Genomic DNA, 27,536 nt, shown 5'->3' with positions numbered 1-27,536 from the left:
CTGTGGTGTATGTTAATACGGTATATACTGTGGTGTATGTTAACTACGGGTAGATACTGTGGTGTATGTTAACTACGGTAGATACATACTGTGGTGTATGTTAACTACGGTAAGATACTGTGGTGTATGTTAACTACGGTACATACTGTGGTGTATGTTAACTACGGTAGATACTGTGGTGTATGTTAACTACGGTAGATACTGTGGTGTATGTTAACTACGGTATGATACTGTGGTTGTATGTTAATACGGTAGATACTGTGGATGTATGTTAACTACGGTAGATACTGTGGTGTATGTTAAACTACGGTTAGATACTGTGGTGTATGTTAACTACGGTAGATACTGTGGTGTATGTTAACTACGGTAGATACTGTGGTGTATGTTAACTACGGTAGATACTGTGGTGTATGTTAACTACGGTAGATACTGTGGTGTATGTTAACTACGGTAGATACTGTGGTGTATGTTAACTACGGTAGATACTGTGGTGTATGTTAACTACGGTAGATACTGTGGTGTATGTTAACTACGGTAGATACTGTGGTGTATGTTAAACTACGGTAGATACTGTGGTGTATGTTAACTACGGTAGATACTGTGGTGTATGTTAACTACGGTAGATACTGTGGTGTATGTTAACTACGGTAATACTTGTGGTGTATGTTAACTACGGTAGATACTGTGGTGTATGTTAACTACGGTAGATACTGTGGTGTATGTTAAAACTACGGTAGATACTGTGGTGTATGTTAACTACGGTTAGATACTGTGGTGTATGTTAACTACGGTAGATACTGTGATGTATGTTAAACTACGGTAGATACTGTGGTGTATGTTAACTACGGTAGATACTGTGGTGTATGTTAACTACGGTAGATACTGTGGTGTATGTTAACTACGGTAGATACTGTGGTGTATGTTAACTACGGTAGATACTGTGGTGTATGTTAACTACGGTAGATACTGTGGGTGTATGTTAACTACGGTAGATACTGTGGTGTATGTTAACTACGGTAGATACTGTGGTGTATGTTAACTACGGTAGATACTGTGGTGTATGTTAACTACGGTAGATACTGTGGTGTATGTTAACTACGGTAGATACTGTGGTGTATGTTAACTACGGTAGATACTGTGGTGTATGTTAACTACGGTAGATACTGTGGTGTATGTTAACTACGGTAGATACTGTGGTGTATGTTAACTACGGTAGATATAGATGTGGTGTATGTTAAACTACGGTAGATACTGTGGTGTATGTTAACTACGGTAGATACTGTGGTGTATGTTAAACTACGGTAGATACTGTGGTGTATGTTAACTACGTAGATACTGTGGTGTATGTTACGGTAGATACTGTGGTGTATGTTAACTACGGTAGATACTGTGGTGTATGTTAAACTACGGTAGATACTGTGTGTGTATGTTAACTACGGTAGATACTGTGGTGTATGTTAACTACGGTAGATACTGTGGTGTATGTTAACTACGGTAGATACTGTGATGTATGTTATACGGTAGATACTGTGGGTGTATGTTAACTACGGTAGATACTGTGGTGTATGTTAACTACGGTAGTTACTGTGGTGTATGTTAACTACGGTAGATACTGTGGTGTATGTTAACTACGGTAGATACTGTGGTGTATGTTAACTACGGTAGATACTGTGGTGTATGTTAAATACGGTAGATACTGTGGTGTATGTTAACTACGGTAGTACTGTGGTGTATGTTAACTACGGTAGATACTGTGGTGTATGTTAACTACGGTAGATACTGTGGTGTATGTTAACTACGGTAGATACTGTGGTGTATGTTAACTACGGTAGATACTGTGGTGTATGTTAACTACGGTAGATACTGTGGTGTATGTTAACTACGGGTAGATACTGTGGTGTATGTTAACTACGGTAGATACTGTGGTGTATGTTAACTACGGTAGATACTGTGGTGTATGTTAACTACGGTAGATACTGTGGTGTATGTTAACTACGGTACTGTGGTGTATGTTAACTACGGTAGACTACTGTGGTGTATGTTAACTACGGTAGATACTGTGGTGTATGTTAACTACGGTAGATACTGTGGTGTATGTTAACTACGGTAGATACTGTGGTGTATGTTAACTACGGTAGATACTGTGGTGTATGTTAACTACGGTAGATACTGTGGTGTGTATGTTAACTACGGTAGATACTGTGGTGTATGTTAACTACGGTAGATACTGTGGTGTATGTTAACTACGGTAGATACTGTGGTGTATGTTAACTACGGTAGATACTGTGGTGTATGTTAACTACGGTAGATACTGTGGTGTATGTTAACTACGGTAGATACTGTGGTGTATGTTAACTACGGTAGATACTGTGGTGTATGTTAACTACGGTAGATACTGTGGTGTATGTTAACTACGGTAGATACTGTGGTGTATGTTAACTACGGTAGATACTGTGGTGTATGTTAACTACGGTAGATACTGTGGTGTATGTTAACTACGGTAGATACTGTGGTGTATGTTAACTACGGTAGATACTGTGGTGTATGTTAACTACGGTAGATACTGTGGTGTATGTTAACTACGGTAGATACTGTGGTGTATGTTAACTACGGTAGATACTGTGATGTATGTTAACTACGGTAGATACTGTGGTGTATGTTAACTACGGTAGATACTGTGGTGTATGTTAACTACGGTAGATACTGTGGTGTATGTTAACTACGGTATATACTGTGGTGTATGTTAACTACGGTAGATACTGTGGTGTATGTTAACTACGGTAGATACTGTGGTGTATGTTAACTACGGTAGATACTGTGGTGTATGTTAACTACGGTAGATACTGTGGTGTATGTTACTACGGTAGATACTGTGGTGTATGTTAACTACGGTAGATACTGTGGTGTATGTTACTACGGTAGATACTGTGGTGTATGTTAACTACGGTAGATACTGTGGTGTATGTTAACTACGGTAGATACTGTGGTGTATGTTAGTTAAACTACGGTAGTTAACTACTACGGTAGATACTGTGGTGTATGTTAACTACGGTAGATACTGTGGTGTATGTTAACTACGGTAGATACTGTGGTGTATGTTAACTACGGTAGATACTGTGGTGTATGTTAACTACGGTAGATACTGTGGTGTATGTTAACTACGGTAGATACTGTGGTGTATGTTAACTACGGTAGATACTGTGGTGTATGTTACTACGGTAGATACTGTGGTGTATGTTAACTACGGTAGATACTGTGGTGTATGTTAACTACGGTAGATACTGTGGTGTATGTTAACTACGGTAGATACTGTGGTGTATGTTATGTTACTACGGTAGATACTGTGGTGTATGTTAACTACGGTAGATACTGTGGTGTATGTTAACTACGGTAGATACTGTGGTGTATGTTAACTACGGTAGATACTGTGGTGTATGTTAACTACGGTAGATACTGTGGTGTATGTTAACTACGGTAGATACTGTGGTGTATGTTAACTACGGTAGATACTGTGGGTGTATGTTAACTACGGTAGATACTGTGGTGTATGTTAACTACGGTAGATACTGTGGTGTATGTTAACTACGGTAGATACTGTGGTGTATGTTAACTACGGTAGATACTGTGGTGTATGTTAACTACGGTAGATACTGTGGTGTATGTTAACTACGGTAGATACTGTGGTGTATGTTAACTACGGTAGATACTGTGGTGTATGTTAACTACGGTAGATACTGTGGTGGTATGTTAACTACGGTAGATACTGTGGTGTATGTTAACTACGGTAGATACTGTGGTGTATGTTAACTACGGTAGATACTGTGGTGTATGTAAACTACGGTAGATACTGTGGTGTATGTTACTACGGTAGATACTGTGGTGTATGTTAACTACGGTAGATACTGTGGTGTATGTTAACTACGGTAGATACTGTGGTGTATGTTAACTATGATAGATAGTGTGGTGTATGTTACTACGGTAGATACTGTGGTGTATGTTAACTACGGTAGATACTGTGGTGTATGTTAACTACGGTAGATACTGTGGTGTATGTTAACTACGGTAGATACTGTGGTGTATGTTAACTACGGTAGATACTGTGGTGTATGTTAACTACGGTAGATACTGTGGTGTATGTTACTACGGTAGATACTGTGGTGTATGTTAACTACGGTATACACTGTGGTGTATGTTAACTACGGTAGATACTGTGGTGTATGTTAACTACGGTAGATACTGTGGTGTATGTTAACTACGGTAGATACTGTGGTGTATGTTAACTACGGTAGATACTGTGGTGTATGTTAACTACGGTAGATACTGTGGTGTATGTTAACTACGGTAGATACTGTGGTGTATGTTAACTACGGTAGATACTGTGGTGTATGTTAACTACGGTAGATACTGTGGTGTATGTTAACTACGGTAGATACTGTGGTGTATGTTAACTACGGTAGATACTGTGGTGTATGTTAACTACGGTAGATACTGTGGTGTATGTTAACTACGGTAGATACTGTGGTGTATGTTAACTACGGTAGATACTGTGGTGTATGTTAACTACGGTAGATACTGTGGTGTATGTTAACTACGGTAGATACTGTGTGTATGTTAACTACGGTAGATACTGTGGTGTATGTTAACTACGGTAGATACTGTGGTGTATGTTAACTACGGTAGATACTGTGGTGTATGTTAACTACGGTAGATACTGTGGTGTGTTATGTTAACTACGGTAGATACTGTGGTGTATGTTAACTACGGTAGATACTGTGGTGTATGTTAACTACGGTAGATACTGTGGTGTATGTTAACTACGGTAGATACTGTGGTGTATGTTAACTACGGTAGATACTGTGGTGTATGTTAACTACGGTAGATACTGTGGTGTATGTTAACTACGGTAGATACTGTGGTGTATGTTAACTACGGTAGATACTGTGGTGTATGTTAACTACGGTAGATACTGTGGTGTATGTTAACTACGGTAGATACTGTGGTGTATGTTAACTACGGTAGATACTGTGGTGTATGTTAACTACGGTAGATACTGTGGTGTATGTTAACTACGGTAGTATACTGTGGTGTATGTTAACTACGGTAGATACTGTGGTGTATGTTACTACGGTAGATACTGTGGTGTATGTTAACTACGGTAGATACTGTGGTGTATGTTAACTACGGTAGATACTGTGGTGTATGTTAACTACGGTAGATACTGTGGTGTATGTTAACTACGGTAGATACTGTGGTGTATGTTAACTACGGTAGATATGTGGTGTATGTTAACTACGGTAGATACTGTGGTGTATGTTAACTACGGTAGATACTGTGGTGTATGTTAACTACGGTAGATACTGTGGTGTATGTTAACTACGGTAGATACTGTGGTGTATGTTACTACGGTAGATACTGTGGTGTATGTTAACTACGGTAGATACTGTGGTGTATGTTAACTACGGTAGATACTGTGGTGTATGTTAATAGGTAGTACTGTGGTGTATGTTACTACGGTAGATACTGTGGTGTATGTTAACTACGGTAGATACTGTGGTGTATGTTAACTACGGTAGATACTGTGGTGTATGTTAACTACGGTAGATACTGTGGTGTATGTTAACTACGGTAGATACTGTGGTGTATGTTAACTACGGTAGATACTGTGATGTATGTACTGTGGTGTATGTTAACTACGGTAGATACTGTGGTGTATGTTAACTACGGTAGATACTGTGGTGTATGTTAACTACGGTAGATACTGTGTTGTATGTTAACTACGGTAGATACTGTGGTGTATGTTAACTACGGTAGATACTGTGGTGTATGTTAACTACGGTAGATACTGTGGTGTATGTTAACTACGGTAGATACTGTGTTGTATGTTAACTACGGTAGATACTGTGGTGTATGTTAACTACGGTAGATACTGTGGTGTATGTTAACTACGGTAGATACTGTGGTGTATGTTAACTACGGTAGATACTGTGGTGTATGTTAACTACGGTAGATACTGTGGTGTATGTTAACTACGGTAGATACTGTGGTGTATGTTAACTACGGTAGATACTGTGGTGTATGTTAACTACGGTAGATACTGTGGTGTATGTTAACTACGGTAGATAGTGTGGTGTATGTTAACTACGGTAGATACTGTGGTGTATGTTAACTACGGTAGATACTGTGGTGTATGTTAACTACGGTAGATACTGTGTGTATGTTAACTACGGTAGATACTGTGGTGTATGTTAACTACGGTAGATACTGTGGTGTATGTTAACTACGGTAGATACTGTGGTGTATGTTAACTACGGTAGATACTGTGGTGTATGTTAACTACGGTAGATACTGTGGTGTATGTTAACTACGGTAGATACTGTGGTGTATGTTAACTACGGTAGATACTGTGGTGTATGTTAACTACGGTATATACTGTGGTGTATGTTAACTACGGTAGATACTGTGGTGTATGTTAACTACGGTAGATACTGTGGTGTATGTTAACTACGGTAGATACTGTGGTGTATGTTAACTACGGTAGATACTGTGGTGTATGTTAACTACGGTAGATACTGTGGTGTATGTTAACTACGGTAGATACTGTGGTGTATGTTAACTACGGTAGATACTGTGGTGTATGTTAACTACGGTAGATACTGTGGTGTATGTTAACTACGGTAGATACTGTGGTGTATGTTAACTACGGTAGATACTGTGGTGTATGTTAACTACGGTAGATACTGTGGTGTATGTTAACTACGGTAGATACTGTGGTGTATGTTAACTACGGTAGATACTGTGGTGTATGTTAACTACGGTAGATACTGTGGTGTATGTTAACTACGGTAGATACTGTGGTGTATGTTAACTACGGTACATACTGTGGTGTATGTTAACTACGGTAGATACTGTGGTGTATGTTAACTACGGTAGATACTGTGGTGTATGTTAACTACGGTAGATACTGTGGTGTATGTTAACTACGGTAGATACTGTGGTGTATGTTAACTACGGTACGGTATGATACTGTGGTGTATGTTAACTACGGTAGATACTGTGGTGTATGTTAACTACGGTAGATACTGTGGTGTATGTTAACTACGGTAGATACTGTGGTGTATGTTAACTACGGTAGATACTGTGGTGTATGTTAACTACGGTAGATACTGTGGTGTATGTTAACTACGGTACATACTGTGGTGTATGTTAACTACGGTAGATACTGTGGTGTATGTTAACTACGGTAGATACTGTGGTGTATGTTAACTACGGTAGATACTGTGGTGTATGTTAACTACGGTAGATACTGTGGTGTATGTTAACTACGGTAGATACTGTGGTGTATGTTAACTACGGTAGATACTGTGGTGTATGTTAACTACGGTAGATACTGTGGTGTATGTTAACTACGGTAGATACTGTGGTGTATGTTAACTACGGTAGATACTGTGGTGTATGTTAACTACGGTAGATACTGTGGTGTATGTTAACTACGGTAGATACTGTGGTGTATGTTAACTACGGTAGATACTGTGGTGTATGTTAACTACGGTAGATACTGTGGTGTATGTTAACTACGGTAGATACTGTGGTGTATGTTAACTACGGTAGATACTGTGGTGTATGTTAACTACGGTAGATACTGTGGTGTATGTTAACTACGGTAGATACTGTGGTGTGTATGTTAACTACGGTAGATACTGTGGTGTATGTTAACTACGGTAGATACTGTGGTGTATGTTAACTACGGTAGATACTGTGGTGTATGTTAACTACGGTACATACTGTGGTGTATGTTAACTACGGTAGATACTGTGGTGTATGTTAACTACGGTAGATACTGTGGTGTATGTTAACTACGGTAGATACTGTGGTGTATGTTAACTACGGTACATACTGTGGTGTATGTTAACTACGGTAGATACTGTGGTGTATGTTAACTACGGTAGATACTGTGGTGTATGTTAACTACGGTAGATACTGTGGTGTATGTTAACTACGGTAGATACTGTGGTGTATGTTAACTACGGTACATACTGTGGTGTATGTTAACTACGGTAGATACTGTGGTGTATGTTAACTACGGTAGATACTGTGGTGTATGTTAACTACGGTACGATATGTTAACTACGGTATACACTGTGATGTATGTTAACTACGGTAGATACTGTGGTGTATGTTAACTACGGTAGATACTGTGATGTATGTACTGTGGTGTATGTTAACTACGGTAGATACTGTGGTGTATGTTAACTACGGTAGATACTGTGGTGTATGTTAACTACGGTAGATACTGTGGTGTATGTTAACTACGGTAGATACTGTGGTGTATGTTAACTACGGTATATACTGTGGTGTATGTTAACTACGGTAGATACTGTGGTGTATGTTAACTACGGTAGATACTGTGGTGTATGTTAACTACGGTAGATACTGTGGTGTATGTTAACTACGGTAGATACTGTGGTGTATGTTAACTACGGTAGATACTGTGGTGTATGTTAACTACGGTAGATACTGTGGTGTATGTTAACTACGGTAGATACTGTGGTGTATGTTAACTACGGTAGATACTGTGGTGTATGTTGTTAACTACGGTAGATACTGTGGTGTATGTTAACTACGGTTAATACTGTGGTGTATGTTAACTACGGTAGATACTGTGGTGTATGTTAACTACGGTAAATACTGTGGTGTATGTTAACTACGGTAGATACTGTGGTGTATGTTAACTACGGTAGATACTGTGGTGTATGTTAACTACGGTAGATACTGTGGTGTATGTTAACTACGGTAGATACTGTGGTGTATGTTAACTACGGTAGATACTGTGGTGTGTATGTTAACTACGGTAGATACTGTGGTGTATGTTAACTACGGTAGATACTGTGGTGTATGTTAACTACGGTAGATACTGTGGTGTATGTTAACTACGGTAGATACTGTGGTGTATGTTAACTACGGTAGATACTGTGGTGTATGTTAACTACGGTAGATACTGTGGTGTATGTTAACTACGGTAGATACTGTTGTGTATGTTAACTACGGTAGATACTGTGGTGTATGTTAACTACGGTAGATACTGTGGTGTATGTTAACTACGGTAGATACTGTGGTGTATGTTAACTACGGTAGATACTGTGATGTATGTTAACTACGGTAGATACTGTGGTGTATGTTAACTACGGTAGATACTGTGGTGTATGTTAACTACGGTAGATACTGTGGTGTATGTTAACTACGGTAGATACTGTGGTGTATGTTAACTACGGTAGATACTGTGGTGTATGTTAACTACGGTAGATACTGTGGTGTATGTTAACTACGGTAGATACTGTGGTGTATGTTAACTACGGTAGATACTGTGGTGTATGTTAACTACGGTAGATACTGTGGTGTATGTTAACTACGGTAGATACTGTGGTGTATGTTAACTACGGTAGATACTGTGGTGTATGTTAACTACGGTTAATACTGTGGTGTATGTTAACTACGGTAGATACTGTGGTGTATGTTAACTACGGTAGATACTGTGGTGTATGTTAACTACGGTAGATACTGTGGTGTATGTTAACTACGGTAGATACTGTGGTGTATGTTAACTACGGTAGATACTGTGGTGTATGTTAACTACGGTAGATACTGTGGTGTATGTTAACTACGGTAAATACTGTGGTGTATGTTAAAACTACGGTAAATACTGTGGTGTATGATAAATTTACGGTACTACGGTATACACTTGTGTATGATATTACGGTAGATAGTTTGGTCGTTCTTACTATGTATATTACGGTAGATACTGTACTGCATTTCCGTAAAGGAAGTCCCCGAACAGGATATTCTATGGCTGGAAATACTGTCTTTAGATACGTTAGTGTTAGTACGTTCTTTTAGCATTGAATTTTTATATATAACATGTACACGTGCTGCTAATTATCTAATAACTGCCAATTAAGGTTTGTGGTTGTGCTGTTTGTAATTCAATCTAAAAAGCTTGTCTAACAAAATTTTTAAACGATGATCAACTGCAGAAGGGTTTCTGGGAAGTTTTGTCGATGTTTGATTGTACATATTGATACGTGTTTGCCGTATTAACGACAACGTACAATCAAATATCATATTAATTTGAATGTAATTAGGTTCCCGTAGAAAAACCACAAACCAACGACGGAATACGTGTGGAAACCAATCCGTATATGAACATCACAAGCGGTTGATGCTATGAATAGACGACAAATACAGTGTGAAAATAAAGTCTGTTAAAGAGATTTCTTGTGGTGGTATCTAGCTACAGTGTAAATACGAAATATAGTACTAGGAAACAGACAATACGACTGTCGAGAGTCGAGGGGCGGAAACGTTTACAAAGAAAAATGGTGGTTTGTCATTGTATTTCTTATAAATAGGGAAGCGAGGCTTAAGGTCTATTGAAGTCCATCAATACCGGTTGTGGGGTCGTATTGTTTGTTATTAAACCGCCAGAACGATTTACATTGTCTTAGTCACGTGCACAGTAGTCAAAAGTTTACATTGTAGACTTAAAGTAGATCTATAACATTTAAAGTCATATTTCAACTTTTAGACAAACATACTATAATATAATTACATCAAGCAAATTTTGCAAAACGTGATAGTCCTTGTTAAAAAATGACATGATAATTTTCCTCGGATAATTTATCGAATCTGTCAAGTTTTGTTGAAATATTGAAAACTTTGGTCAGTTATGGCCATTCATCATTTTACAATAGATAAATGTGATTTCCACTATTCGAATTAACTAATGCATGGTTACCCCGGAGATCGGTATTTAGCATACAAACTTGGTGTTTCTAATTCTAGAAACAATGAGTTGTGTTATTGTGACGTAGCATTGGTCAAACGTGGAGTTCCTCAGGGTGGAGTCTTAAGGCCTTCACTATTATGCTGTATTATTTATATCTAGTATAGATAATGGACCTTTGGTTAGGTTACTTATTGTGTTATACGCTCTGATAGAATTAAATAATAACAGAGAATGTATGACTAGTATTTCGATTACCTTCTCCAGGTTCACTGTTTAGGCTCGTGCCATTATTTTGGTATTTTGAGGAACAGCTTAGCGGAAACATAAAAGGATACCGTAATTTGGATTTTTTCAGTGTTGTAAATCAACAACCGTATAACTATAGCCTTCAGTATAGAATGTGGTCATTAATCTAGTCATTCAAATAATAAGATAATGTTTGTTTTGTTTCTGTACATGTTTTTGTTTTTTCCTATATTATTATTTTTTGATATATTTTCTTACTAGACTATGTCGTTTGTAACCATGATAACAGTCAGAACAGACATATTTTTGCACATTTTGCAAATTATTTCTACTAATCTCATTTTTTAATTTATTTTTCTAGTTTCTTAATTCCCTCTTTATTATGATTGGGGGTTTTTCGTATTTTTTTTTACTGCAAGAAGCACGTGCGGAGGACTACTGGTACAAGACCCGTGGCTTTATAATCCGAGTAGGATCTGGATATTGAAAGAAATCCCATTGAATAAAAGTAAATATAATATAATAATTTTGTTAATTTTATTGGTTAAATTCAGCTCGCGTCATCAGGATAAGGGCTACTAATAAAGGACAAAGTGCACACTCATCTACGCACATCCGGCCTAATCCGAACAATCTTCTCATTCCGTTTCCGGTTCTTGTATTAGTATCCATACAGTCATTTCCGTTCTGAACTTGCGATGACAGGTCCAACGTCGGGAGCCCTTTCGCAAACAGCAGGGTAACTATGAATGATTATGAATGTTTTACACATTTTGCTCCATCATGAATTGTTTATTTGATGTCTTTGATTGTTTTGGGGTAATGATCGTTCAACTTGAAAGCTCAAAAACAGCTAGGAAGTGAAAGAAGGTCATTGGGAATAGTGAGTCGCTGCAGGGCACATTCTGCTATCGGTGTGGAAAGAAGGTCGATTTCATTGCAATAAGATAGCCATGGATTTACTTATTTGTACCAAAGGTATATTGGACATTCAAATACTAGTTATGAGGATATCGTTGACTTTAATTGTATCTTTTCTGAAGCTAGAAATACACAGAAATCTTGCCTAATCAACCATAACACTAGTTCAATGCAAGTTTACTACGCATGCGTGTAGAGTGGGGTGGGGAGCAAAACAGAACAGCCAAAACAAGGGGTCCCATGCTCGGAAATTGAAAGTAGATACCAAATTTGTATCTATAATACATTTTTTTGGAACAAAATGTGCTTTTAATAGATATTTCTGATAAATTTACGAATGTACAATGTGAGGTATTTAGCACACAGCTGTGAGCAGGCCGCGGTCTGCCTCAGACAGATGTGTCCTGTGCGATCTGTCAACCGGTTGACATCTCGATGGTTATGTCATAACCATTTGGTCGAGGATCGGCATGCCATTCAGGGTCATGACCGAGTCACATAGTCGGCTATGTCACATTGCTAGTGCTTATGCATATTTTTGTACATATTTGTAGGAATTGTGCAAGTTTTTAAAACTTTTAGTTTTACTGATATCGTTCAGCTTACCCATGCATGCCATGGGTTTAGAAGAATAATTGGATTAAAACTAGAGGTAGATAATGTCTCCAAATTTGCTGAATTTGTTTAATATTTCACAAATTCAAAGAAAAATATTTTTCACAATTGATGGAATATTCATAAATTTTAATGAATGAAATATAATGAATGAGTTTGATGATTTAATTGTTGTTGGTTTTTTTTCTCCATTTTGTAGGAATTAATTTCAAAGTACACTACATAATAGATTTTCTTTTCAATCATTACTTTAATGTTAATGAACCAATTGCATTGATATTGCTGCACAAGATGAAATATTTTTTTGATAATTTGAACATCATATTTATAATATGTTATAACTTAGGTATAACAAATAATAAAATAGAAGTGAAATTGAAAAAAGAAGACAAAAAAGATGATAAGTAAAATTGAATTTCCATGACAATTACCATCTTTGACATACTTTTTTGTGTTATTATTGTCATTTAGGAGAAAATTGTGAATAGCAATACTCGTTAAATAGCAAACAAAAAACTATAACTTTTATAAGTCGGTCATAATGTGTTTACAGTTGTATTAACCTGCAATGGAATTTATAATCATCATGAGGTAAAAACGGTATAAAGCTAGTATATTAATAATCCGAAATAAAAGGCCAAAATAAATTCAAAGTAAAATAAAAAGTCATTTCTATGGAATATATATTCAGCCACTATAGGGCCTTCTACAGTCCAGAATAACACTAACACAACGTGTTCGTCTACATGTTTGTTTACATCTGTGGTGAATTTAAAATAATGGTTGAACATATATAACCCAACATATATAACCCAACTTTTTATATTGTCAATATCAAAAGCACAACAATTACTGCAATCAGAGCAAGATTTTTCAGAGTCTGATAATGAGTCTTATCATGATCATGATATTGACTTGTTCAGGTTAAATTTCTCAATATCTTAATTGCATAGAAAACACAGAAAGTTTTATAAATGTTCATTGTCTTCATGTACTGAGATTGTTACTTTTCACCAATATTATACCAATGTATGTGTCGAGCAGTGTAGCGTGGTAACTTATTCTTTGTCTATAGAGTACATGTACTGACAAATGTAGAGTAATGATATAAACTAATGGTAGATGTACATGTTTATATTTTATATAAAACATGCTAGAATATGATTAAAACGTTCTGAAGTAATTATTTCCCAGTTTTACATACAAGATGTAGTTATGGGACGACATGTATAGGACAAAAACTTGCAGCTATATGATAATGCACACATGTCTTTAAAATAAAAGGAATAATTTTGGTGTTAAATATTAGGGGTACCAATGAATATGCATTTTAAGGGCAATGTTTTATAGTCCAATCAAATACATCATAGAACTGAGAAGGAATGAATATTATCCATTCTAATATGTATCCTGAGTCTTGTATGCAGACATCATAGAATTTGTGGAAAGGTTCACTTTAGAATCGCAAGAAACATTGCTTTTGGCTCTTCATAGCAGACATGTCACTCAAATGAAAAAGATATGTAGACTGATCACTGATGATCATAGGTAGTGAATGATCATGAGAATGTCATAGAATTTAGATGTTTCTCAATAATCTGATTAAAATGAATTGGGTTATTGGTTCTAGATTATTACAATTTTCTTGATATCATCAATGTATACGTAGTATAAGCTTCTAAATAAGTAAAATTATCATCCCATTCTGAAATAGTAATACAGTCCTTTACTTGGTTACTTCTTGCATTATCGTTTAGTACAGTCCATCCCCTAATGGCTAGAATGAAGATAGTCAAGGTATAATAATTTAGTAAATTTTTGCAGTTTTTATCTTAAATTTTGTTGATATTATAGCTATGAATTGGTATTGAAAATTTTCTGGAGTCCATGGACACACAATAGAGTCTTAGCTGTTTAGGACTCATCTTATATAAATTAGTTGAGCCCCAAAATAAAAAAAAATAAAAAAAAAATCACAGTTGAAATAGATATATGTGATGTCATTTGTACTAATTTCTATAAATAGAGCATACATATTCATGTGTTTTGTATGTATTGAAGTAAACATCTAAGATAAAATCATTTCTGTGTGTTTATTTTATGGATATTTAATGTGTTCTAATTTCTTCAAGCTTGAACTGTCTCCATCCATGCGAACAACTAAAAGTTAAACATAGGGACCTTCACATACACTTTAAATACCAGGATGGTAACAAAATAAAAAGTAAGATATGTAATTGCTTTAAATTGAAAATATACTTTTAGTGATTATAGCCTTGGGGGGAAAAAACTGCCTTACACACTATAATATGAGTGTGTTACTTATTTTGTCACTTCCTTCGTCCAGGTTATATTCTGATAAATGAACACTATACATGTACTCATTTACTACATACACACAGATATAGCGTCTAAGTAAAACTACTAAAATATTAATAGAATTGAATGTTCCAATAGCTATACAGGTAAACATTTCTAAGCTTTATAGGTTAACATTTCTAAGATAAAGAGTTAATTCTTCTAAAGACAAAAATTTATATATATTGTGTAAAGTAATAAACAGTTAAGATATAACAAACATTAAAAGGAATGCATATTCGTAGCCACTAGATCTAGAGTTACTATTCTATAGGTGATATGTGCTTTTATGGTGAACTAGTTCCGTAAGCTAGTAATGGATAGATGCTTTTATATATAATATGTTGCAAGATCTTTCTTTCTTGCACGTCTACCAAGCTAGCCCCAATTACTGCAACTGTATATCCTTTACTACTAATAGCTTTCACTTGAAGTCAATCTTACCCTGTACTGGAGAGTTTGAACTTTCATACATATATGTACTGTAGATGCTTTAAGATGCTCCACTGCTGACAAATGGTATTTTTTTGTTATCAAAAACAGGAGCAGACATATAAGTAAAATATTAGTTAAAAAAAGATACTTATTTACATTATATATTACCACCTTTGAAAAGTTTGAGCTTCTAATTTTACTTCATGATACAAATATTAAAAATAATTAACTGCACCGAGTAAAAGCTTTGTAGCATGATGTCCTATATGGAATGAAGTACTGATTGCACACGCACCAAAAACAAAATGAATTATTTTATATTACTCTTTGTGTTAATTAGACATATATCCTATTAAACACCAATTATTGTTCAAATGATGAGTATCGTTTATGCTCTGTCGGCGGCAGAGCATCTTTAAATGACGATCTTTGATGTTATTTGAAGGCTCAAACATACATGTACATGTTCCTTTAAGCTTAAGATATCTAAAGGGATGTGATTCTTCCTCTTTCTACATGTTCCTTTAAGCTTAAGATATCTAAATGGGATGTGATTCTTCCTCTTTCTACATGTTCCTTTAAGCTTAAGATATCTAAAGGGATGTGATTCTTCCTCTTTCTACATGTTCCTTTAAGCTTAAGATATCTAAATGGGATGTGATTCTTCCTCTTTCTACATGTTCCTTTAAGCTTAAGATATCTAAAGGGATGTGATTCTTCCTCTTTCCATAGGGTTTCCTCTAATTGAACTTTATGAGAAACAAATCATGTCAGATGTGATCTGGATCATATGATGACTGTTTTAAACACTTGAAGGAGTGTTTTCTCTTATTAGTCAAAGGATTGCCTCCCTTTGTTGATTGGATCAGTCACATCCCTGTATCTTTGAGTTTAGTTTAAACCCTGATGATGTGAAGAGTGGATGGTATTAAGTTTACCTGTTGTGACTGTATTATTGACTTTTGGATTTTTTCACTTTCAGGTGACGATGACCTAGTCTGCAGACTTGGGTGAAGAACTACAAATGTTGGTGGACATTAGATTAGTTATCTAGGCCAAACCTTTTGTACCATAAGGTATGGGACAAACTACATTTTAGTTTAACACTCAACATCGGAACGGAACCAAGAAATGCTTAAACATCCCTAGCTAGAAGCACAGAAAGTGATTTGTGTTTCAAGTTTGATGACTGCTATGGAAAAAAGGAATGGTGGTGAATCTGTCAGCATGATCAACGCAATAAGTGATGGATTCAACGTGCTTGCCGAAGACGAAGGGCGCGGATTCCGTGGTGATGGACAGAATATTCAACATCAAGGATCTGTGCAGCTACCTCCGGAATATCCGAGTACCTGGAAGGACACGTCGCAGGTCAGCTACACCTCTAACGGAGGCATGCAGTATGGCATGCATACGGTTTGGAACAATGGATTTGAGAAAAAAGATGCAAATTCGCAAATGTTTAGAATGGACAATGGCAGTTCAATATCTCAAAACAATATTCCGCAGCCAGTGCTAAATATGAAAAACGAAAATGATTTATCTGTTCAAGAATTCACTAAAATTAAGGATTTTAATGACGCATCTGCTAAGGAGTATCAGCAATGGCCAAGACAATTTGACAATAACTATAATGTAATGAATCACTCCAATGGTAATTCTTTGAAGCCTTCTCTTCCCAACAGTCATTCCACAACCACTAGTACATTTCCTGTTCAGGACCCTATCAACTCCTCTCCCGAACAAAAAAATGTAGGATCCTATACCGCACCCTATGTACATATTAAACATGAAAACCCAAGTAACCTCAACCACTGTAATGGTGATCAGAAGGGACAGTCCTGGCCTGGAAACGGGGTCGATACCAAACTTCACGTAACATCTGCAGATTCTTACTCTATGCAACGAGAAATATACCTCAGGGATAGCTATTCTGTGATACCGCAAACATGTGCCTCCCCCGTAGCAGTAAAGAGGGAACACGGTGACGATAAAAACGACTGTTATCAATCATCGATGGCAAAATATCCCAGGACCGATGTCACTGCTTCAACATTGATAGAAAACGGAGAAACCTCGCCACCACCAGGGGCACAAAAGATGATTTCACTTCAGCCTGTCAAACTAGAGCCAACCCTCCTAAGCATTCCTGGTGATCATAATATGAACATGAACCAGCACTATCCTGGCCACGTTCCATACAAGTACAATGATAAGCCAGGAAGCTACAACGGAACACGTGTGGATGGAGTGTACGGGCATGGTATGGAGGAACCGGAAAGGAACTGCCTTGGGAAGTCTGTATCCGCGTCTCTCATGTCCCTGCATGATTTTGCCTATGCCTGGAATCCTGGAAACGAACCCTACTCGCAGGCCATGGTGGGTTACCGGGCAACCATCAACCACCCCAGTCTTTCTATGGAGCTCAATAATCCGGTAGTGGTGAGCACCTACAGTGATAATACTCAAATAACGCCAAACATGATCACTAAAAACTGTGACACCACCATCAATTACCCAAAGCCCGCAGGTAACAGTCTGGACGAGTCACTATGCAGTAATGAAAATTATGCAACCTTGTGTAATTTAGATCAAAGTACCAGTAGTTCTTTCCAAAGTAATGATGGATTTGATTCGAGTAACTACAGCGTGGGAAACTCTGTTCAGAATGATGCAGATATGGATGATAGCTTTGGTAAACCATTTAGAAGTGTAGAGTCGGAATACAATCAGGAAGAAAATGGTGAAGAGGATAGTTGTCAGAAGCTCATGTGTCGATGTGGAATTTGCGGTGATACATTTGATACAAGCATCAGTCTCCGCGCTCATGTCCGTATGCACACCGAAAGTATAGCTCTCCAATGTGAAATTTGCAATAAAAAATTCAAAAATAAAGTCGAACTTAGAACACATTGTGAAAATCATGATGAGGAAAAAGTTTTGGCCTGTGATGTCTGTGACAAAACCTTTGAGAAGAAACGATGCCTGAAGTCTCACCTTCGTACACATTCGGGTGAAAAGAAGAAGCTTCATAAATGTGAGGTATGTGGCCGCCAGTATGGCACACTGCAGGGTTACCTTGTTCACAAGGACTCGCATGGCATTGATACACCTCACGAATGCTCAACTTGCGGAAAGATATTTGGACACGAAGACCTCCTGTCATTCCATATGAAAACTCACACGGACATTTTTACTTTCATGTGTCACGTCTGTGACAAGAAATTTGGAAACAACCGTGAACTGCAGAAGCATCTTAGCAAACACACTGGCCTAATGCCGTTCCAATGTAGTATCTGTAACGATGCCTTCTCTGATGATTATACGCTTCAAATGCACATTTCTGAACATACTGGAGAGGCCTTTCACATATGTGAAGTGTGCGGTAAATCCTACAAAGATATACAAGCCATGAAGGAGCATCAGAAAACTCACTCGGAAGAAAAACCATTCATCTGCGAGATATGCTGTAAAGGATTCAAATCAAAGACAAACTTACACGAACATTACCGAATACATTCAGGGGAGAAGCCATTTGAATGTCATGTCTGCGGTAAAAGGTTTCGTCAGAGCTCCATCCTGAGAAACCATGTTCGAATCCATACCGGTGAGACCCCATGGGAATGTAAGGAGTGTGGGAAAAAGTTCAGCTTTAAGGGAAATTACACTCGTCATCTGTGGTCTCACACGGAGGAGAAGGAACGTACATGTCGTGTCTGTGGAAAGATCTTCACAGACATGATAGGATTGAAGCAGCATCTGGAGCGACATACGCGGCAATCAAATCAGAAGCCAAAATCCTTCAAGTGTAACATCTGCGACAGCGAATTCGACCGAAGTCGTACCCTTCAGATGCACATGAAGGTGCATACTGGCGATTGTCCATTCACTTGCGATATTTGCGAGAAGACCTTCGTCTCCAAGATTGATCTCAACAAACATGTCAAACTTCATGACGACGAAAAAAGTTTTCGCTGTGACGTGTGCGACAAGTCTTATGTTGATAATGGCAGACTGCGACGTCATATGAAGATTCACATGGGTCTAAAACCATTTAAGTGTGATGTTTGCTCGTCAACGTTCACCGAGAAATATCACCTGACGAAGCACCAGAAAACACACCAGAGGGATGCAGATGAGAAGTGAACTCTGTCAATCACAGATTATAAGATATTTATTTTTGTGTTATTATTTATCAGGAATTTAACTACATTGTAAAGGCCTTCACTCACAGGTAGAGTACATATAACAAAATTAATCATCCACATCATTTGATATTTTAAAGGAATATACTACATTGGTAACATATTTAGCAAGTTTAATTTGTAAACTCATATGTGCACACATTATTATTTATTATTCATTTAAGTCAGAGATTTTCAAAAAGATCTTTTACTTTAATTGTCAAATATGAAGAAAAAAAATTCAACCGGATATGAACACTTTGTGGCAATCAAATTTTTGTGATGCATGCATGTGTTCAGAAATGTTTCTTAAAACATCAGTGATTTTTTGTACGGTTTGAGATGTAACAGTGGTACATGTTTGTGGACTGGTTAATTAGCCCTAGACATGATTCTGTGATCTCACATAGCTACCTGTTTAGTGTGTAAAGGGAGATAACTATGGTGAACCACGAAGGTTCTGTTTTTATACTAACATTGTATGCTTTTGAGTTTCCTTTTAATGTGTTTTGTTTGGGTAAGGATCTATAACATATACAAAATAAAATGTACATTAAGTAATATTAATTAAGCAAGCAATAAAAATGAAATATTTTTATTGTTTTGTAACGAACAATATACTTGTTTTGATATATATAGTGTGATGGTTTATTTGTTTTTGTCCTTTTGTTTATTGGTTCCATTTAAATGTAATCAACAGATTTGATTTCTCAAGTCATGTGTTTAAAAGTTGAATTTTATCATTATAGTTTTATAGATATTAACACCTAACTGTAGGATTTTAACGTAATTTACCACTTTTTGTAGTAATACCAGTCTTTAATCGACTTGTAAATTTAAACTGGTGTATGGAAGGAGGTCTCCTGATTTTTGAAATAGAAAATTTAACCAAAACTGCAGAATGGTATAATGATATTCAGGTCATAATGCTTGATATAAATGTATCTGGAGGAAGGGTCTATTGAGATATCATGGCATGGTATCAGGGGAAAAGGAAGGGTCTATTGAGATATCATGGCTTGGTATCAGGGGGAAAAGGAAACTTATAATGTCTTGAAGGATAAATGCTTCCTGGATACTGTGAAATGTTTTGATGTTTAACAAATAGACAACTGGAGTAGGTCTGTCAGAATGTCCAAGTTGGGTGTCAGGGTTAGAGGAAGCTTAGGGTGTGTTTATGGTTTTTAAAGCTGAAGAATGTTTGTTGCAGTATGTACCATATATCTGTCCAAAAATTATATGTTTGGGTAATTCAGTGAAAATTGCTATATTTGTTTTGGAGTAAGTGAGTACAGGTGATATATGTGGAGATTGGTACTCTCTGTGTTGGATGTTGGTATATGGGTGATCTCATCTCTGTTGAAATGTCCGAAGAACTTGTATATTATATTGTGTTATTGAGTTTACCCAATTCCAGTTCTCTTGTTTTCAAATGATTTGTGAAAAAAAACCAATGAAATAATATTTGTTTATTATTTTATGAGAGAGCAGATAATAATATTTGTTTTTTATTTTATAAGAGAGCAGGTCTGTTATGTCCTTGAATTACTCCAAAAAGATCTTTAATGAACGACTGGTGTTAAGTGACAGGAGAGCAGATCTACACATGTTCAGTGGGATCAAGGGAGCTAATTCACATTTAAACAGGAGTGAAGCAGGTTAAAACATGAATTTAATCGTTGATCAGTTCTTAGAACTAGTGTTGGCTGGGGATTATGGATAAACCAGTAGATTTTCAGAAGATTATCTAGCTATAAGGGAATGATAAAGGGAAATAACTCACGATGATGACAATTTATGCAAACACAGATTGATATGTGTCTCCATCCTTGCCTTAGCAAAAAATGCAAATTTTTGTTTACTATTTATTGCCAATTAATGGCATCATTATTATAATTGATTTAGTCTATGATTATACGAGTACCATATGGTATATGGGTCGGTCATACACAGTGTACATTATATATATCAAACACATTGTGATTATATAAAACTTTCTAGGAGATTTTTTATATAGCAATGTAAGTTATGAAATGGCATATATGGTTTATATAGTAATTTATTTCCTGTTGGTGTTATTTGTTATATCCTTCAGATATGTATTATAATTGAAAATTCTGTGTTCAAGCTTGTATCTTAGTTAGAACAGTAGTATATATAAATGTTGATGTTGATACAGAGAATTCCACTTACCGTAATAACAGTTCATTATTATCAATTCTATTCCAGCTAATAGAACATTTGGTATTAAGAGAAAAAAAAACACTTTATTATCAATTCTTTCCCAGCTAATAGAACATTTGGTATTAAGAAAAAAAATTAATGTAAATAGTTTGATAACATTTTTAGCTATGTCTTATATTTGAAAATTAATGTTTTTTTTAAAAACTTATAATTTTTTACTTCTTAATAAGTTATGAATTTGTACTCATTAAATAGTGAGCATGTGACTTTGATTACTCACTAAATAGTGACCATTTGACTTTGATTACTCACTAAATAGTGACCATGTGACTTTGATTACTCACCAAATAGTGACCACGTGACTTTGATTTTCTTACAAGTTAGAATGAGTAACCAAGAACTAGCATGTTTAACCTGTATATGAGACCGGGATTAGGAGTGGAATCCTCTGTACAACACAACCCACTGTTGAGTGATATAACAAATCGTGATATAAAACCTCTCGCTACGCTGGCTGCCTTATTGTTACATATGTCTGAACATCCAAACAGATGTGTTTATTTACAGTGCAATAAAACTGTTGTAATGGTCTATGAGGAGAGTTATCAGCCCTTGGTATGGAAATCATTTGTCTGCCCATGTTTGGAGGTTCAAACTTACAAATGTTAACTGCCCATGTTTGGAGGTTCAAACTTACAAATGTTAACTGACCCTGTTTGGAGGTTCAAACTTACAAATGTTAACTGACCGTGTTTGGAGGTTCAAACTTACAGATGTTAACTGTCCATGTTTGGAGGTTCAAACAAATGTTAACTGTCCATGTTTGGAGGTTCAAACTTACAAATGTTAACTGATCATGTTTGGAGGTTCAAACTTACAAATGTTAACTGTCCATGTTTGGAGGTTCAAACAAATGTTAACTGTCCATGTTTGGAGGTTCAAACTTACAAATGTTAACTGTCCATGTTTCAGTAAGTTCCCCCGACTGCCTATGAGGTGTCTCCTCTTGCCAAACAAATTCTTTTAACTCAATGCTTTAATTTCTTGGTCTAGAAGTTGATGGGTAATGATATGTCTCATTTATAAACTCTGTTTAATGTTTAAAATCAGGACCCAGTTTTACAAAATCCTTAAGTTAAGGAATGTCCAAAAGTTACGAATTGTTCATGAAACTGAACCCAGAACTGCATGTATATGATCGATGAGCACTACTCATCAAATAAATGAAACTGGTGTAATGATTTCCATATTACAGTCACTCAAGAAAGGTCCACTACACTGACTGGGTCGGTACCATGATGTCCATATACCATGCTAACATCTATGTATTTACTATGGCCTTTAAGAAGGGAAACTTTCTTGTAGTCCATTACAACAAATTTTACTGTAGTGTTTCATTATGAAATCATGATATGATTAACTTACACTTGTCTTTCATGAAATTATCATTCTTATACTTGTGTTTAAAAGATTTCAAGATTTTATTTCTTTTTTTTTTTATTTCTTTTCTTTTTTTTTATTAGAAAAATATTTGCAGAAAGTATGATTTGTCAAACCAATGGACTTGGTATAGATTTTCAGTTACTAGTGAATATGAAATAAGTAGGAATGAATTTTTTTCAAGCTGTGTTAAGTGTTAAATAAACATATATTTTTTTCGGTTTTTGAACAAATTTTAGTTCAGACATTTGAAATTATTGAAAATATGTTTTGAAGTTATACAGTTAGTAGGACCGATGTGATTTTAATACATTTTCCAATTGACTTGGGTATATTGTTTACCAATTTGCTATGCACTTTTATAAGTATTGTTATGGTGTAATCAGAACACACAGTACAGTGACAGGTAGATTTTGGTCCTACTGTACGTAACATTTGTTGATATCATGTCTAATTCGGGTGTTGATGTCAAAGAAAACTCTGACTACGATAAAATATGTCAGATAGATATTGGTAGTGGCATATGATTGTAACGCTGCCACCAACACCACCCCACCTCTCTGTCTTTTCTTTCAACAACTACTACAAGCAATATGGAAAAAAAGTATAATATTTCTGTAGCGTCCTTGCCACACTATACACTTCAGTCTAGTGATGCTCTAAATTACGGAAAACTGTTTTTATAGACAATACAATTTAACAAAAGAAGGATATTTTATAGTGGAAAGATTGGTAAAAATTCATTGGTAAAAAAATGTGAATGTCATGATTCAGTATATAATCTGTTACCATTCTACTTGTTTTCTAACAAAGCCGTTCTCAATTTCATAATAGCATACCTGTAGTTTACATAAAATTAATTAGTCCAAGTTTTTAACATGAGACACCTTGTGTGAACATGTATGCCTTGCACACTGCGTGCTAACTTAATACTCATTGTATCAACTGTACCTAGTGTTATTTGTTGATTCACTATTGTTTGAATTTGAATTTCCATTGAGGTTTGCATATTTTCAATATCCATGAATATTTTGAATATTCAATGTCTATTCATGACTGTATAAGGATTGATGTGTGAATATTCATTAAATGTTTGTTTCTCATATAAATCATGTATTTATTTTTCCATGTTTTATATCCACACCTGTTATTACACGTAGTAGACTTTGTTACTGGTGGAAATTAGTCCTGTTTTATTTTATAATAAACAAGGTGTTTGGCCGTGTTTTTGTATTCCGCCTGGGGTTTTGTGCATGTCAGAGTTTATTTACCATGTAGAGTTTTTATCATACACTGTATATGTGTCAGTTACATTTTTCACAATAGTTTGTTTTCAATTTCCATTTTATATGTTACATGCATCTGTGGATGCACAAGATGTTTTAATGTCTTTATACCACGGTATTGGGTTTCACATAAACAGGAAGTTTTAGTCTCATAGGCTGTCAGTCACACAACCAGACTGGATGCATTGGAAGATGTTGCCTACATATTAATTCTCATTTTCTTTTCATTTATTCAAAATTAAAAAAAAAAAAAAAATGAATTTGCACAAGCCTTCCTTGGCTTCCGATAGATGAGGAAAAACCAAAAAACCCTTAAAGATGCTCCACCGCCAACAGAGCATAAATGATATTCATCACGTGAACAATATTTGGTGTTTAATCGTGTATATATATGCCTAATTAACACAAAAAATAATGTAAAATAATTTATTTCGCCTTTGGTGCATGCTCAATCAGTACTTCATTCCATATAGGATATATAGTGCCACAATTTTTTTCGGGATGCAATTAATTATTTTTCATATTTTTAACTTGAAGTAAAATTAGAAGCTCAAATTTTTCAAGGGTGGCAATGGTGTAAAGTAAGTAACTTTTGTAACTGAAGAAAAATACTAAATCGTCTGCTTGTGTTTTTGATAGTGAAAAAATACCATTTGTCAGTGGTGGAGCATCTTTAAATACAAACAAAATGTCCACTAGTGTTATGGACTCTTGTTTATATGATGTGACTGATCCCATTTGGCTGATATATAATATTGGTGTAAAAAGGTTGGATGGATTGTCTGTAAAACTTTCATATTACATTATTCTTTCTTTAACTCTTCGGTTTGGTTGATGACATTTCCAACTATTTATCTATTTTCAGACTCTGTAGTGCTGTTGAGTACCTATAGTGTATGTTTTGTTGTAGTACATAATAATGGTTCACAGAAATATACTAAGCTTAAAAAACCGATTTGTTTTAAACCATTAGTTAAGATTTAGTGCTAATTATTCTAAAAATAACATTGATGGATTTTATTCCATTAGAGAAATTTATAACAGACGAATGAAGTGATCATTGCAAACCAATTAAATGTTTGAATGAGATAAGCGATAATATACCAATTTCGTTACCCTAGTTTGGAGAATTTTCATATCATTTGGTTTTATGTTTGCTCTAGAAGAAAGCCTTTGACTGGCAAATGAGATTTGTCAAGTGTTCCTGTAAAACACCATTCCTGTTCAGGCAGCTAAAACAAAATTAATTAAGATTGATTAAATTCTTTTGATCAACAATTTAATTAATTGTGGTAAATTAGATTTACTTGATCAACAATTTAAATTGATTTTGTCAAGCAGCTTAAATCAGTTAATTCTTTCAATGAATTTTATTTGAAAAATTCAGTTGGTTTTGTCATTTTGTGATTTTCAAAGACGTATTTTCTTAAATTGACAAAATATAATTGATAATGTTGATATGATTTTATACAATTCATTGAATGAATTACCATTTTAGAATTGATGATTAAATTGATTTGTATTTTGTGTAATTAGTAGACATGGATGCTGGATAGTAGATTGGGTGTGGGTTTATTGTTATTTGTCCTAAATCATTTATCGTTAATACATTCGTAGAGAAAGAATTCATTCATATCATTTCATCAGTATAATGCCTTTTGAGAGAGAAAAAAAAAGAAAATAATAGTTTTGAGATTTGAGTATGCATCAGGTACCAAAACCAAACTTCGGTCACCCCTGAAAATTCATAATGAACTGTTCCAGTCTTTTGAACAGAGGAGTTCAAATGTGTGTTCAGGGGTAAATGAGTTTAGATCGTTTGTGACTTTGTTGACACCATGCCAACAAAGAATAACCATTTAAAGTCATAAACATTTGATTTTATCAAATTATCTTGTGATATTTGAGAACACATTTTAGATCCATCAACATGCTAATATAGATACACCAATATAGTTAAGACTGAGAAAGTGTATACAAATCATTACGTGTTTGTGAATACAGACTAAAGAGTTACCTCCCCTCCTGAATTTGATCTGTTATGTTGTAGAAGTCTATCTGACTGACCATTAGGGCGGTCACTCATTAAGGTTAAGTCTGTGAATGATTTACGGCAATAACTGGAAAAAACACATTATTGTTGATCTAAATTAGCATGTTGTAGAATGGAAAAGAAACATTAATTTGAGGTAAATTAAATATTCTAGTCATATATTGACTGTGTTAAGAAGAGAACATTTCAGTTTTTAAGCTTCAGATATAATTTTATATTGCTTGTTGGTTTTCTACATTTTACTATTATTAGAAAGATTTTTATTACATTGTATTATAGACGTATCAGATTCATCCCTTCATATACATGTGTACATAGTGTTTCATTGAATTAACCCTGTTTTCCATAGCGTTGATATTTCCTATAATGATTTATATAATGTTGATTTGATGACGGAAAGTTAACCCAATGCTCATAGTATTAAGTGATCCTGTTACCAGTATAGAAACCTGTACAGTTTTGGAGGACCCTCTTTGTTATCAGCGTTTTTCTATGAGGGATTTCTTGTGTACACGTGTACGTTATTCCATTGAATTGAGATGTACATTTATTGACAAAGCTGTTTTGAGTGAGTTGAATGCAACATATACAAAACCATTTTATGTATACTATTAAAGTTACATATAGTGAACAATGCTGTGTTTTGTTGTACTGTCGTTTGATGTTTCTGGACCATAGACTCACTGATGGGCCGCGGTGACAAAATGCTTCAGATGTCCCAACATATTTTCATAAGCCCTCCACCTCAGATTCGCGAGTTTGAATCCGATGTCGGGTAGTTGCCAGATACTGACTGCTGGTCGGTGGCTCTTCTCAGAGAACTATGGCTTTTCTCCCCCATCTATTCAAACAAACACACTTTTAAACAACCTCTGTCTGCCTCAGGAAACCTGTTGGTCCAAATTTGAGGTGGGAAAAATCTATATTATTCACAAAGTATTTTAAGTTAAGAAGCAAGACATACATTTGACCATGTTATTTGGGTTGTACCACTTTGTAATATAAAACTAAATTTAATACCATTGAACCACACT

General features: G+C 35.6%; 1 protein-coding gene across 2 annotated transcripts; it reads left to right on the top strand.

Annotated features, from left to right (window-relative positions):
* The first annotated feature begins 11,677 nt into the window (after positions 1-11,677).
* LOC138332901 (zinc finger protein 135-like) lies at positions 11,678-27,136 on the top strand. 2 transcript variants are annotated; one of them, XM_069280919.1, is made up of 2 exons: positions 11,678-11,765; positions 16,338-27,136. In XM_069280919.1, exon 2 carries the CDS (start codon positions 16,541-16,543, stop codon positions 19,499-19,501), a length of 2,961 nt encoding a protein of 986 aa, XP_069137020.1. In that variant the 5' UTR covers positions 11,678-11,765; positions 16,338-16,540; the 3' UTR covers positions 19,502-27,136. The 2 variants fall into 2 exon arrangements, with proteins under 2 accessions (XP_069137020.1, XP_069137021.1); XM_069280920.1 differs by lacking the exon at positions 11,678-11,765 and adding an exon at positions 11,854-12,004.
* Positions 27,137-27,536: the final 400 nt, after the last annotated feature.

Source organism: Argopecten irradians, chromosome 10 (genome assembly GCF_041381155.1).
Source record: "Argopecten irradians isolate NY chromosome 10, Ai_NY, whole genome shotgun sequence".
Taxonomy (NCBI): Eukaryota; Metazoa; Mollusca; class Bivalvia; order Pectinida; family Pectinidae; genus Argopecten; species Argopecten irradians.
Note: the sequence above shows the minus strand (reverse complement) of the source record. Positions and strands in the feature narration are given on the sequence as shown.

Coding starts and splice junctions, on each gene's coding strand:
- LOC138332901 (XM_069280919.1), top strand. CDS start 16,541: ATGACTGCTATGGAAAAAAGGAATGGTGGTGAATCTGTCAGCATGATC.